The sequence below is a fragment of the Vanessa tameamea genome, chromosome 18 (assembly GCF_037043105.1).
Source record: "Vanessa tameamea isolate UH-Manoa-2023 chromosome 18, ilVanTame1 primary haplotype, whole genome shotgun sequence".
Classification (NCBI taxonomy): Eukaryota; Metazoa; Arthropoda; class Insecta; order Lepidoptera; family Nymphalidae; genus Vanessa; species Vanessa tameamea.
This window is the reverse complement of record NC_087326.1, coordinates 6633098-6647717: the sequence shown is the minus strand read 5'-3', so window position 1 is coordinate 6647717 and position 14620 is coordinate 6633098. Positions and strand designations below refer to the sequence as shown.

The 14620-nt window shown below is 31.3% G+C and overlaps 1 protein-coding gene across 4 annotated transcripts in view; it reads right to left on the bottom strand.

Moving 5' to 3' along the window:
* Positions 1 to 14620, bottom strand: part of Dscam4 (Down syndrome cell adhesion molecule 4) — a 211886-nt gene that overhangs the window by 156655 nt on the left and 40611 nt on the right. For all 4 annotated transcript variants that reach the window (XM_026637185.2, XM_026637198.2, XM_026637201.2 and 1 more), the window contains exon 2: positions 872 to 921. In XM_026637185.2, the coding sequence (XP_026492970.2) occupies positions 872 to 908 (37 nt within the window). In that variant the 5' untranslated portion in view covers positions 909 to 921. The remainder of the gene's footprint in view (positions 1 to 871; positions 922 to 14620) is intronic.

The following is a 14620-nucleotide window of genomic DNA, read 5'->3' as shown; positions in this document are numbered from 1 at the left end:
CACATGCAGTTTTTTTTTATAAAGTGAATAATATTGAATACAAACAATTATATATCTACCTTATTTTTTAATTATATATCTTTAGCATATGTAAATAGTTGTAAATGTAAATATCACAATTTTAAACAATTAAAAATGTAATAAGAAACGTTTTTAAGATTTATGCTTTACCGAAAATAAGAGCTCACGGGTAAATAACACAAATAGCTCTACGAGTATACTTCCTAACATTATACAATCAACTTAGGACCAGCAGGGCCACGCCCAAGAGATCCATGTCCGAAGATATACCGATCCCCCGAGATCCACCTACGGATGGAATTTATTTCATCGCTGTTTGGAAATATCCTGGGATTGTACAACGAAGGCACTAATATTTAATATATTAAATTTAATTTGTTATTTAACTTACTGAGTTGCAAACTGATTTGATATAATAGTGTAATTTAAATATATATGAAAAGCAATCTAAGAAGATGGCGGGAACTGGATGTGGACAACGGAAGACTTTGGCGCCTCATAAGTGAGTGGTGGAACTCGCTTTGGAAAAGCGTTACATTAATCTTCCCCAAGATATATGTGGTAGATTTTCATCTGATACTTGTAAGATGTATTCCTTTACTGCCAGTCTTACTGCAGTAATAAATACAAATCGTTGGTTAAGATTCACGTGTTCTAAAATCTGGGCCATCTCGTCTCTCATTTAAAATGTCTTTAATATGAAGCCCTTGTTTCACATAAAATATAATACGATAAGATTTATGGAAATAGAAACGTTGGTGCCGTATTCACCGGCAAAAGTGGCAAAAAATATTCTATTTCTATCTATTAATAGGATTAATAATAGTAAGTGATATTAAAATAAACTTACCCAAGAAACTCAGCAGTAAATATGTACACAGCTTCATTTTCCCAAAGTTCCTGTAAAGAAAAACAATGATTTAATTTTTACTCTTAAAACTTAGGCAATGTTTAAGAAGAACCTATTCGAAGTACGAATAAAAATAGATGTTTTAATTAATATAATATATAAAGATCTCTAATAGCATAATCAGTAGCTAATTAAAAGTCGAAGATAAATGATTGACGAGTTTTTTTTTTTTAACTTGATGATGTCCGAGCGAATTTGGTCACGACGCGACGGCCAACTACACCAGTCATGTTCAGCGCACAAGTGTATTCGAAAACACAGGTGCACTCACAATTACCTCACTCTCATAGTCCGATGGAATGGCAATTCCGCCATGACAGGAAAGGGTCAGGCGCAGGACAAACTTAAGACACTTCCGACTTGCAGACTATGCTCATACAGAGCTTTAACTGTGTATTTCTATGTTCGACAAAAAAAACCCAGTAACTTTTTATCGGCCCAACCTGGGGTTTGAACTTAGAATCTCGGGATCATTGACCATATATCTAGTCTTTAATTAAATAGGAATAGAAAGATGTACGAACAGATAGGCCAATAGACGTTCAACGTTTCGTTTCGAACACCGACGTGAGTACTGAAAAAAACCAGGAGAGCTAAGTGCTTCGTTGAATCTTTTTTTTTTACGCAAAATGTGTTATACCTCATAATCTCGATGTACTATGACGATATAATAAAAATTAAAATGTTCTTTATTCAAGTAGAATTAAGTTAAATGTAATTACCATACCACACCATACCAAAGTATAGATTCACGCATGAAAAACCGACAAGAAAATCAGTTTTCATTTTTTCCACCAATTAAATCAAAGTGGTGTAATGTATGGTGGTGTAATTATGTAAAATTGAATTGTTATTTCCTCCATGAAATTAAACTACCTTCTACCTTCTATTCTTCTACCTTTACAGTATTTTATTGAGTTTTATTTATACAAACTATATATAGTCAACTTACAACCAAAAAAATCTACATCAAAATGAGCTCATCCGATCAGAATCTACGATGCTACAGACACACAGATACACACAAAACTAATAACATCCCAGTTTTTCATCGGGGCTTAATAAACTTTTGAACAGTAACATTATATATCTAATATATACTCGTACTGAACTTAAGTACTGAGCGGTAAGTCGTTCTCGGATAGAATCAATATGCCCCGTATTCATTACCATTAATGTTAATTCGTGCGGCGCTGGGGCAGGCGGCACGTGTCTGAAATGACCAGACCATGAATGGCTATTACGGAAACGTTAAATTGAATTTGGAACTGTGTTAATGATATATATTAATGGGTATTGACCCACTTATTAGATCGATTATAATTAAATAAGCAAAGACAAAACATTGTTCTGATTCTCCTGCAATTGTTTACTGATTATGTTTGATATAAATTTAAGTATATTTGAATTAAAACATGAACATTTTAACTCTCCGCTATATGATGCTGCGGCACATCAACTTCTGTTCAGTTTAACCAATCGCAATGACTGGTAGGATAACATCTGCTTGATTTTGATAAAGCAAATATTTGTATGCAAGAAACTAAGTGCCCCACTTTCAATGCCATTATTGTTAATTTGGGGAGAGAGCACATGTGCACATTGACCGGATGATTTGTTTTATGTTACGGTGAAAGAGATTTGGAAATATGTCAATGGGACAATTTGGAAATATGACAATAGGTAACTCTCATTTTAATATTTAAAAATAGGAGTATGTTTAGAGTAGACTACTTTTTTTATTTGTTTCATGAATATTTATCAATACACTATGCCATTATCCGTTAAAGTACGATCTCTCCTGGCATAGGTATATATAGTAATAGGAGTAGGCAGGTGGTTTTACATAATTATTATTTTACCACAATACACGTTAGTAAAATGGTTTTTCTTCGTGGTTTAATGTATTATCTATTAAAAAGCTTTAATGTGAACATTTGAACAAAGTTATATAATTAAATATCTAGCTATTTAATGATATAACTTTGTTATGTTTGTAATTAAAAAAAAATTATCTATTTTTATTTTCAGAAAAGATAAAAATATTTATACGTTTCAATTACAAATCAATTATGAATAAATTTCAATTACAAATCAATTATTAATTTAATAGATAATAATTGCATATCATACATATGTTTACATAAACATGTACAGTTTTCATGAAATAAATTAAATACTTCAAAATGTATACAAACTGAGGTTAGTTTAAACAAGCCAAAACATGAATACTGTTTTCCTCCTAACTTATTGATTCTCGAAAGCTCAATAAAGTACTCATTCAATAGACTATTTTGAGATCACGACGTTGGAACACAGGTGCAAATTCGACTTACGTTTGAAACATTGGGGTGACTACCCTCCAGAAATGTAGGTCAGAGCGACGGAGATACGGTTTTAAGACAAAGATTTATTAAGTTCAGATTCTACATTCTTTATCTGTTAGGTAAAGCAAGCTTTCTACCTTAAATTACTTTGTCAGAGATGTTCCGTATAGCCTAGAACACAACACTTGTAAAAATACGTCAGCGAAGTGCGTCTGAGATTACTATAATATTTTGTTAATTTGATTTATTAGGCATACGAGGTAAATTGATAGATAAACATATTCCATTAAAATATTGCCAAATATGTTATTTGATATATATATTTTTATATAATATAGATAGGACGGGCTAATGGGCCACCTGATGGTAAGTGACCATCACCGCTAATAGACAATGGCGCTGTAATAAATATTAACTATTACTTACATGAACTAAGATGTTATGTCCCTTGTACCTGTAATTACGATGGCTTACTCACACTTCAAACCGGAATACAACAATACTGAGTACTGCTGTTTGGCGGTAGAATGTGTTGAGTTGGTTGTGCCTACCCAGAGCCCTACCTCCAAATAAATATACATAATTAATTATGTTGTTAATAAATTTTAAAATTAAAAACAAGTATTAGTCGTTATATGAATGTCATAGAAAAGTTTTTTATTATTTTTATAACATTGATTTATGGATCTCAAGAGTGTCACTCAAGTTTCTAATTCACCCCATTCAGTCACTTGGGAGTTCATCTCCGCAGTCTGTTCTCATTGGATGCTAAAGATGAACTTGTTGAACTAATATTAATTTTATTCATACGCATAGTTTAGGATAACTGGTAATTAATGAGGAAATAGTTGTTAGGAAAGTACATAAGAAGATAACATTATAATTATTTGTGTTTCGAAAATTATTCGTTCGAAATTTGAAAAAAAATTGTAATATATAGATTTGATGAAAATGTTTTTTATAACGGATAAAAATTTATACATGAACTTTTTAGGTCAGCATAAAAACTTTTTGGTACCCGTTTTTGGTATACACGAGTAGAGTTTGTTTCGCATACTTGTATCCACTAGAAATGTTTTTGAATGCTTAAAAAAATAACATGTGAGAAACTGAACAGCCAAACCGAACTCCAACAAAAACTCTAACGTAGAATGGGTAAGATAAATGGCTGACGTAAAAAAATTACTTACGATGTTTTTATGATTCTCTGTCCGAATGAGCCTTTTACGGTCGAAATCTTATTGAAGCTTACAGACCTTGTTCAAAATTACCTATGTGTATATATTTAACGCGTAGTATATGAGTAGAACTGAGGGGGGGTTAAGGCTATGCATGCAGGTATGTAAAGGCAACGCTTGCGGAGGCAGAACTTAAACTAGAGCACCGAAGATTTTTTTTAATACGAAATTTAATAATTTGCTACTAATTTTACCAAACCATATTGTGTTTTCCGTCTTTTTTATGATATATGTAGGTGGACAAGCAATTGGGCCACCTGATGGTAAGTGGTCACCACCGCCCATTGCAATGGCGCTGTAAGAAATATTAACCATTCCTTACATAACCAATGCGCCACCATCCTTTGGAACTAAATTGTCCCTTGTGCCTTTAGTTATACTGTCTCACTCAACCTTCAAAACCGGAACACAAGAATATTGAGTACTTTGGCGGTAGAATATGTGATCAGTACTACTAATTTACTTAGTTCGTAAATTATTTAACCCCCTACAATCAATAGATCTTTAAATTTGCCGCTATGAAAATTGATACAAGTTTTATGCATGTGCTGTCTGTACTAGATGTAAGTCAAGCCAACTGACAAAAGCTTTTAGTATATGCCCATAAATGGGCGGCAAAGCACATCAAACGAAGCGTATGCACATCGACATATTCGACCAGCTGGACGGTGACAGCGACCAATGACGACGCTAGACAAACACGTGACTTTATTTTACTCCTCGCCTTCACTCGTTACGACCAACATTTATACATTATGAAGTATGCAGCAGCATGCTACGCAGTAAAACTACCCAGAGCACATTTCAAAAATGTTTGAATAATTAATAAAAATACCGAAATAGGAATTATAATTAGAAACATATTTTTAAACGCATATTTGATAAATAAATGGAAAACATATAACGTTAAAATATTTTTCTATTATAAATAGGGATAGAAAGACATAGTCGTAGCTATTATCGGTGCTGAGATGATAGAAATGATAATAATTGAACATATTTCTCTGACAACTGTCGAAATACGTAGACTGCACATTAATCTTACCAATGATTTACAGCGCACTGATATAACGTCTTTGTTTGAAGATTTACGGGGATATTGTGATCATTTATACTACGACTAGTAGACGAGTTCTGAGGTTTTTTTAGACGTAATGAGGATTTTCTGCCATTAAATCTTCTGTTTTATTTCTAAGCTACTTAATAGTGTTTTACTAATTATATTTTTATTGTGTTTTATTTTAATATAATCATTTAAATTTAGATATTTTATACCCAAAACCTATACATGAACTTTGGTGAACGATATTTCGATGTTAGAAATAAAATTCCTTTGCTATATTTTCCAAAAATATACAGAAAAAAAACTATAAGCTGGATCAATCCAGACTGTCGTGGACAAACCAGTTTCTGTTTGTAATAAAAAAAAAGGAATGAATTCCTAATTAAATTAATTACATTATTGCTTTAATTGGTACGAATAAAACAAGACTTTATTAATAGTGGAACAAGTTAAGACGGTACACAGGTGTAGCGGTAACTTTATATCGAGTAAACGACGAGTTATAAACGACTCTGTCTCGTAAGTCAAAACGATAGGGAATCGTATTTATGACAAAGACTTATAATATAATTTATACTACTAAGATTCAAACTCTTCTATAGAAGACCAACTATCCGCCACGACTTTACATCGATTCTTTTCTTGATAAAATTGATATTGTACGCCATCTGTGCAACATTGATACTTAAGCAGAAGTCGCACTCGATAATATTGCGAATTTACAAATATTTCTATGGTATACAGAAATATAAAAAAACAAATGCCGGGGAAAATATAAATTTGAATTTGGAACGTCAGCTCAAATGTTTTGGTTTTAGTTTATTTACATATATAAAAAGTAATGTTTCTTTGTTTGTCCCGTATGCGTATATATCCGCTCATTCGATTGAGTTGAAATTTCGTGCAGTTGTTGTTTACATTTATGTGTGTGAATGTTTCCTACACTGTACCAGTAACATACAAGTTAGCAAAAAGGGGGTCGGGGCGTGTATTGTGAGTCTTCGAGGTTTTGACTAGTATATTATAATTTTGAAGTGTTTATATATCTATCCATAAAGTGTCTGTTCTTACTCTCTGAATTCGATTGTTACAATTATTAATACTTATAATAAAATATTACTTATTATTATAAGTTAAACATTGCATAAAAATTACAGCTAAATTAACCGTAATATTCATAATATAAATTTTATAAAAAAATAAATATTCGAAATTCACTTTCGACATTATGTAAAATTACCTTGGAAAGACGCTACCCATCATAATGAAACATATTCTGACATAATATAAATTTATTTTTAAAAAATAACGAGCATTTTTCGATAAAGAACACGTGAAACCTAACATAATAACAAAACATAAACACATATTATATAATATGTTTCCGATTTGAAGATTAAACTTTAAGATTTACACCATATTTGTGTATATGTTACTCGCTTGTGATACATATCTGCACAATACTCAAACTCGATCCTGATTAGTAATTGCGTATGATTTGTTGTTATATTTATAAATCACAAACACATATAACGAAGCTTTCGTGTTAAAAAATGTAGTATGTTGATGTCAGTGTAAGATCTCTAGTGAAATCATGCACGCTTTACTGACGTACTTCGCGTAAACCAAAACCGTTCAAGTTGCAAAACTTTCTCATCTCCTAAAATATTTTAATTTAATAATGAAAAGAAATTTCATTAGATAAAAAATCATTTAAATTTCAAATAATATTTCGTATTTCTTCAATATCATTCTATTTTTGTACTTGCAAATAATTATTAACCTAAATGAATTAATAAATACAGAAATTTATCTAATTACACTAGAAATGTTTCATATTGATGTTTAGATATTCGTATTACTGAATCTAAAAGTTTGTTTACATTTTAGGCCAACGTTAAATGTAATGTATAAATTTGCTAAGTGTAGTGTTTTCATATTTATTGAGTTATGCAGAATTGAGGTCTGCTGCGCCGCAAAAACGGTATTTCAATTTGATATACAACGCAATCATATAAACAGTTTTATCATGAACTAATTAGCCCAAAACATATTAGATTTAATATGAGTTTCGTTCGCGGAAATAGGTTTAAACTTTTTATTTACAATTCTAAATATATCTCTGTGTACGTTATATTAAAATACTTTATTGCACACCGATACAAAAGGTTACAGTGAACCAAAATAACAGATGTTACAAAAGGCGTTCTTATCGCGTCAGAGCAATTTCGTTAACCTAACCTTAGGTCAGACGAAATAGTCCAGTAGCGATGTAGTTGGATAACTTTTATAAGATCAAAATAGATAACAAGATACAGATAGACATATATATGTAAACAAAAAGTACTATTAATATTAAAGAGTTAGGAAATTCTATGTAACAGTAATTAACTATTATTAATTAATTCATTTTAGAAGAATTTATGCAATTTATTACTATGAAGCAATTTCATACGACGTGTGATAACATAATGAGCAAGTTGATTGTGTGCTATAAACTAACGTCCATTACGTACTTTTATCAATTTCGAGTAACATTTTTAGAGTTATTCATTTGAATATAGGAAAAACAAAGAACTCGCGGCCCAAACGTCGCTGGCCTTAAAGTTAAATGTACTTTTTTTTAAATTAAACTCTCGCGTTTTTATAGATCAATATGGCGTTTATATTGTAATAAATATTTAAATCAACAAGAGATAAAATCTTAACGTATCGTATTACCAATGCGTAGTCTGCGATATCATTACGGTATCAGTGTATTACAAATTGTAATATAGAGTACCTTGGACTAAACAAGTTCCAATCGATTGAGATGCGCCAAATTTTAGAGTTGATATTACTGCTATAATAAATAATAGTTGTTTAAGCAGATGAGTAAAAGTATAATACTTTTTAATATTGAAGTATCAAATACTATATAACCTTTTTTCATTTAAGTTTATTTGGAAAGAAAATAACATTAAATAAAATATTGATGTAAATGAATGAATGAGTATTGGGAATAATATATAATAATTTATAGTTATTGTATTTATGTGCTAAATAATTTGAAACAGATTAAAAATAAAACATCATCATTAAAAGAAAAAACCAATATTTAAAAAATAACTCTACCTCTGCTTAGCTCGACATTATACACATACTTGTTGAAAATACACGATGTTCTACATCTGTACGTAGTAGGAGCAAGTTTTGTATTGAAAACACTTCTCAGAGTGCTCTCAAAATATGCATTTTGTACATTAATCTTTGTTATGATTCACAGCACACAGATACACCGCCTTTTGTCTGTAGCCATCTGAAATATTTATTTGTCCTCTGAATTTACTATTCGTATTGAATACATTACATTTTATGTACACAACTCTATATTATATTGCTTCATTCACTAGTCCTGCCTTGATGGAATACGATATTTTTATCGATTTATTTGTATCGATACTGTTTGTTTTCTATGCAATGGATACCACCACTTACTTAGTACTCCACCTTTGTGCGATTCTTGGTAACACCTACTCGTCACGTGTTCTACCGCGAAACAGCAATAATAATTAGTATTGATGTGTTTCTGTTTTAAGGATGAGTGAGACAGTGTAATTACAGGTAGATGGGATTTAACATCTCAGTTCCCAAGGTTGGAGGCGCATTGTTGATTTAAGGGGTACTTAATATTGCATAAAGTGCTAATGATTACAGACATTGGTGACCACTTACCATCACATGGCCCAATTTTAATAAAAAATACCAATACGATTAGTATCGATTGATACGAAACTTACACGTGATGTTGGCGATATAGTATTCTTATATATTACTGGAGTTATAGCTTATTATGTCAATGCAGTTGGAGTTCAAGTCGTTCGGCGTTCCTTAGGGGAACTCTAGCAAAACTATGAAAGTAAAATAAGTCTTAAGCCTTCTTATATATTTGAAAATGTTCACAGAAATATTCCCGCAGAAGACATGTTTAAATAATGACTCAAATGTTTCGAGAACATCAAAATATTATAATCGGGACGTATGAGAAGCACTCGATATGTTTCGAGAAGACTACGGTTTGCATCGTCATTACGATCTCACTATCAATCAGTGACATTATAGCGCTGCGTCCTTTAAATTTATTTTTATAAGAATGTCTGTATTAACAGATTGTAAATAAAGTATATTGATAAATTGTATTAACAAATTACTCGTACTGTTAAGCATTAATAATGAAAACCTACTTACTACACACAATATTTTTATCTTAGGATATTTTTTTTTAGTCTGTGATATAATTTAAAAAAGTTCTATAGTAGTTAGACAGTTCTAGAAAATTCCTGTACAAAATATATTATACAATAATGACTCAACCAAAATACTGCAAAAATAAAGGCCATCTTGCTTTTTTAACTCTATATACAGTATGTTTGCTCCTAAGTAATTCTAATTGGTCCTTAAAAGTAAATTAAATATCCCATTCCAGGGCAAAGGCTACACATGGAAGAATATCATCCAACACGCGGGTTAACGATGTTTTAAAAGAAATGGAATATAAACAAATAAGGCACATAAAAAGTAGTGCTTATTTGCGCATTTCTTCCAATATATACGGTTCGAAAGGAACTCATTTTGTCCTTCTGCACAACTTGTCCCTAAGTTGTCATCCGATTACTGCTGAAGTGGTCCAGCTATTGGAAGATCTTGTACTAGCTCTGTTTAGTGATTTTGCTTGTCATGAGTTTGTACACTAAGTTACAAGATGTGAGAGCGCTGTCATTTGCACTGAACTGCGTACAATTGTTGGATGTTTGGAACTTGTTAGGTTATTCAAACATTACTAGTGAACTTTACTCATATAATTTATCTTATGACATTTAATTGTATTTGATAATTTAAAGGAATTATATCAACTATTTTAATAAAATAAATTAGTAGAAATAACTACTACTTATTAATTATAGATACATTTTAAACGAACTCTTCGTATCCAATTTTGGTGTTGTAGAATTCAATATACTAAATTGTATGCATTATAATAATAAACATGGATTAATTCTAGAATTATCCGCGCGCGGTACTGGCTAGTATTTGGACATTGCAGCGTGAATTTATTATTATTTTATATAAAATTCTAAAATAAAAGTAGCCTAAGTTACTTCATATATATTTCATCAGCTATCTGCCAGTCAAAGTCCCGTCAAAATCAGTCCAGCCGTTCCAGAGATTAGCCAAAACAAACAGACAGACAGACAGACAAAAATTGTAAAAAATGTTGTTTCGTTATACGTACCTTGTATACATACATATATGCATTTAGTAAACGGCGGTTATTTTAAAATTACAAATAGACACTCCAATTTTATTGTATGTGGTATACATAAGCAAATATTAAAAAAGTAAGCGATATAAAAAAAAGAACAATTGTTTCTTTTTAAAAATTTAAATTATAATAATATAATTTTTTTTTCACCGAACTATGCACATTAATTGCAATGACCACTTTTAATAAGTTCGCCAAATAATAAGCTCTTTGAAATCCAATTAATGATACGAGTGAATGAGTTAAGGCTAATGTTAGTCATATAGGTACCATCTACCCATCTAGTTTACCTATATTTGCTATAGTATTAGTATCATTGAATTCTAAAATAATATAAATTTAGTCCAGTCAAGGCTGACCTTAGACAGGTCATGAATATGTAAATGTCTATTTCAACTTAGCCTTGCTCCGATGTACGTAATGGACGCGCATTGTCTTCCATATTGCTTAAAATATTATTTTCTGGTTTAAAACTAGGTACTAACATTTTCTCTTTAAAAGTGGCGTATCAACATACAACGCGCAAAGTATTTAAATATATTTGTTAGGATGACATATATTTTTATTTTTATTTGTAACCAACGTTTGTTTCTTTTGGATAAGGTAGGCGGACGGGCAAATGTACCACGGACCAATGGACGGTAAGTAGTCAAAACCGTTCATAGAAAATGGCGCTGTAAGAAACAATAACCGATCCTTACATCAGATCAATGCGCCACCAACCTTGGGAACTAAGATGTTACTTTCCTTATGCCTGTAGTTACATTGGCTCTCACACACTTCAAATTGTAGCTAACTACTAAGTATTGTTATTTGGAGGTAGAATATCTGGTGAGTGTGTGGTACCTACCAGACGGGCTTGAAAAAAATCCTATCACCAAGTAAATACATATGTAAATAATTTACATACGTACATTCAAACAACGCAACTATTGCTAATTAACATGATTTTAAATCGGATTACAAAAATAAAGAATTAAAAATAAAAAGTATTCAACTAGGTAAGAATCTATAACTAAATAATAATATTTTAATTAAGCCATTAGCAGCCTGTAAATTTCCCACTGTTGGTCTAAGGCCTCCTCTCCCTCTGAGGAGAAGGTTTGGAGCATATTCCACCACGGTGCTCCAATGCGGGTTGGTGGAATACACATATGGTAGAATTTTCGTTGAAATTAGACACATGCAGGTTTCCTCGCGATGTTTTTCTTCACCGCCGAGCACGAGATGAATTATGAACACAAATTAAGCACATGAAAATTCAGTGGTCACCTGGGTTTGAACCCGAAATCATCGGTTAACCACACATCTCGTCTAATAAATAAAAAATAAGCCATTTTAACTTTAACTTTTTAACTATTGACCTTATTACTTATCTTTAGAATTTGTAACACTTATTTTTTTCTATTATTTAGAAGAACAATTTTACTAAAAGAAAACATTCGCTGTTCATAAAACTTTATAAAGGTCTCCTCGCCTAATTATGTTCTACCAAAACGTATCCAATAAAAAAAGAAAATTTATATAACGTAACGGAATAAAATAAAAAGTCTCCCCTACATCATCCAACAACCCGTATTTTCTGTGTAAAGGATCGTCTTATTAACCTAACCTACATTTCTAAATTGCAATTCTAAATACGTTCTGCAATGTAAAATAGCCGTAAATGTGATCTTGTCTTGCTAATTTGAACCATGTTTTTTTTTATTATGGCTCTAGATTAAAATATAGATAACATTTTACTGCCTCGTTGGTGCAGTAGCTTGATATAAGTCCACGGATCCCGAGTTTCTGGATTCAAATCCAAGTCAGGCTGATAAAATAAAACTTTGGGTATTTCTGTCGAAAAAAATGACAGTAAGCTTGGACACTCTCGTGCTTCGTAAAGTACTTAAAGCCGTTGGTCCTGCGACTTAACTTTTTCTAGATTGACCGTCCCATCGGATTATGAGAGTGACGTAAATTTGTGATTAAGGTAGTTCGTGCAATGTATTTTGCCGCTTGTATGCCATATTGAAGCGGCATGGTGGAATACTCTCCTCAATGAGAAAGGATTTTCCGACAGTGGGTTATTTCTATAAGCTGTTTTTTAAATTTTCAAACTCAATAGAAATCAAAGTAATATTAAATACTTATAAGCGATATCTTTTGTTATTCCAACGAAGGAACAATATAAATTAGAAATGATCTAACTTGTAAACATCAAAGAAATATTACAATTATTACTTTAGATACTTATTATAATTAAAAGCGGTAAAAAGGCTGTAATTAATATTTATTAAAAACGTCTGGAATTTATCAAACAGTACTTTTAAATCGCCAATTGACATATATAAGAAATATCTAAAAAAAAACAGGCCACCTTATGGCAAGTGGCCACCACCGAATTATGACTGTAGACACTTGTACACCAGTGTCATCCTTCAAACCAGACTAAAACAACACTTGGTATTATTGGCTGGAAAAAATATCTTCTGGTCAAATAATTACGTAAGTGAGTCATATAAAAACTGTGCATTCCTATCGATAAGAAACACTACAACATGTCAATACATCCCCGTGTATATGTGACCGGATATTAATGAGGCAATAGACGCTTCGACCCGACGCAACCCGATCGCATTAGGCCACGGAATTGCCCATCCATTACATGTACAAATACCGGTGGCTCTTATTAACTTTTATGGGCACGGTTATTTAATATAGGCCAAAAAATTTACGACTCTAAATATATGTATTGTAGATATTGTTTTCGATCGATGTTGCCACTGCGAAAATAAATTGGATTATTTTTAATTATTTTTTAAATTGCATTATGAAGCCCTTTGACAATCTATCTTATGCCAGACGTAAGTAATAGCTTTAAAAGGTATATACGTCGATAACCTTGCTCGATCGTGCGTTACCGTCTTGTGTTCTGTGTTTACAAAGAAAAACAAAGCATCGTCCCGGATTGATTTCAAAAATATACTAAAAAATTGTATGAAAAAATATTGCAAAAATAAACCGAAAGCTCCCTAGATGCTGTATTATTTTATATGCTGATGACTATAAAAAATCTGATGATAGATAGATTTGGAGGAAAAAGCGAATAATTACGTAAAAACACTTTGCTTATTTATTTCTATTACTCTCTTCGTGAACGAAGAAGAAATTCTATAAATGTGGTAAATTAAAGTTTTATTTTCGAAATTTCGAATACAATTACCGAGATATAAGGCTTTAATGCAACTCAAATACGATCACTTTTTGTATATCCAAACCTTAAGAGCGCGCCTCAAGATAGCAGAATTTCAGACTTCAGCCGTGCTAATAATTCTGAGTAACATGTTATTTTATCTATAATTTGTACATAATTTATTTTATTCTTTTATATTTTTATTCAAATATAACCTTTGACATTATAATCTAGCTATATATACAATATTTTATCTTTAACTGTTAACTGAATTTACCCATGCAAAATTCGGTTAAATATTAGCATTATGCTTTGTAACCGCCCTTATGTTTGACAAAGGACGCCTCCTACTCAACATATACCTAATAATATGAGCACACTCGTTCATTATACAGTTTAGTTGAATTATTTTTCTAACCAATGACTTAAACTATATTTTACGTTACAATATCTCAAAAGTCAGACACTATTTAAATTTCTTAACTCATTTAAATAATTGTTAACAAGTGAAATTGGTTTACTACTAATATATAACTCATGTATTTATTTTATAATAATATAAAAAAAAAAACAAATAAAAA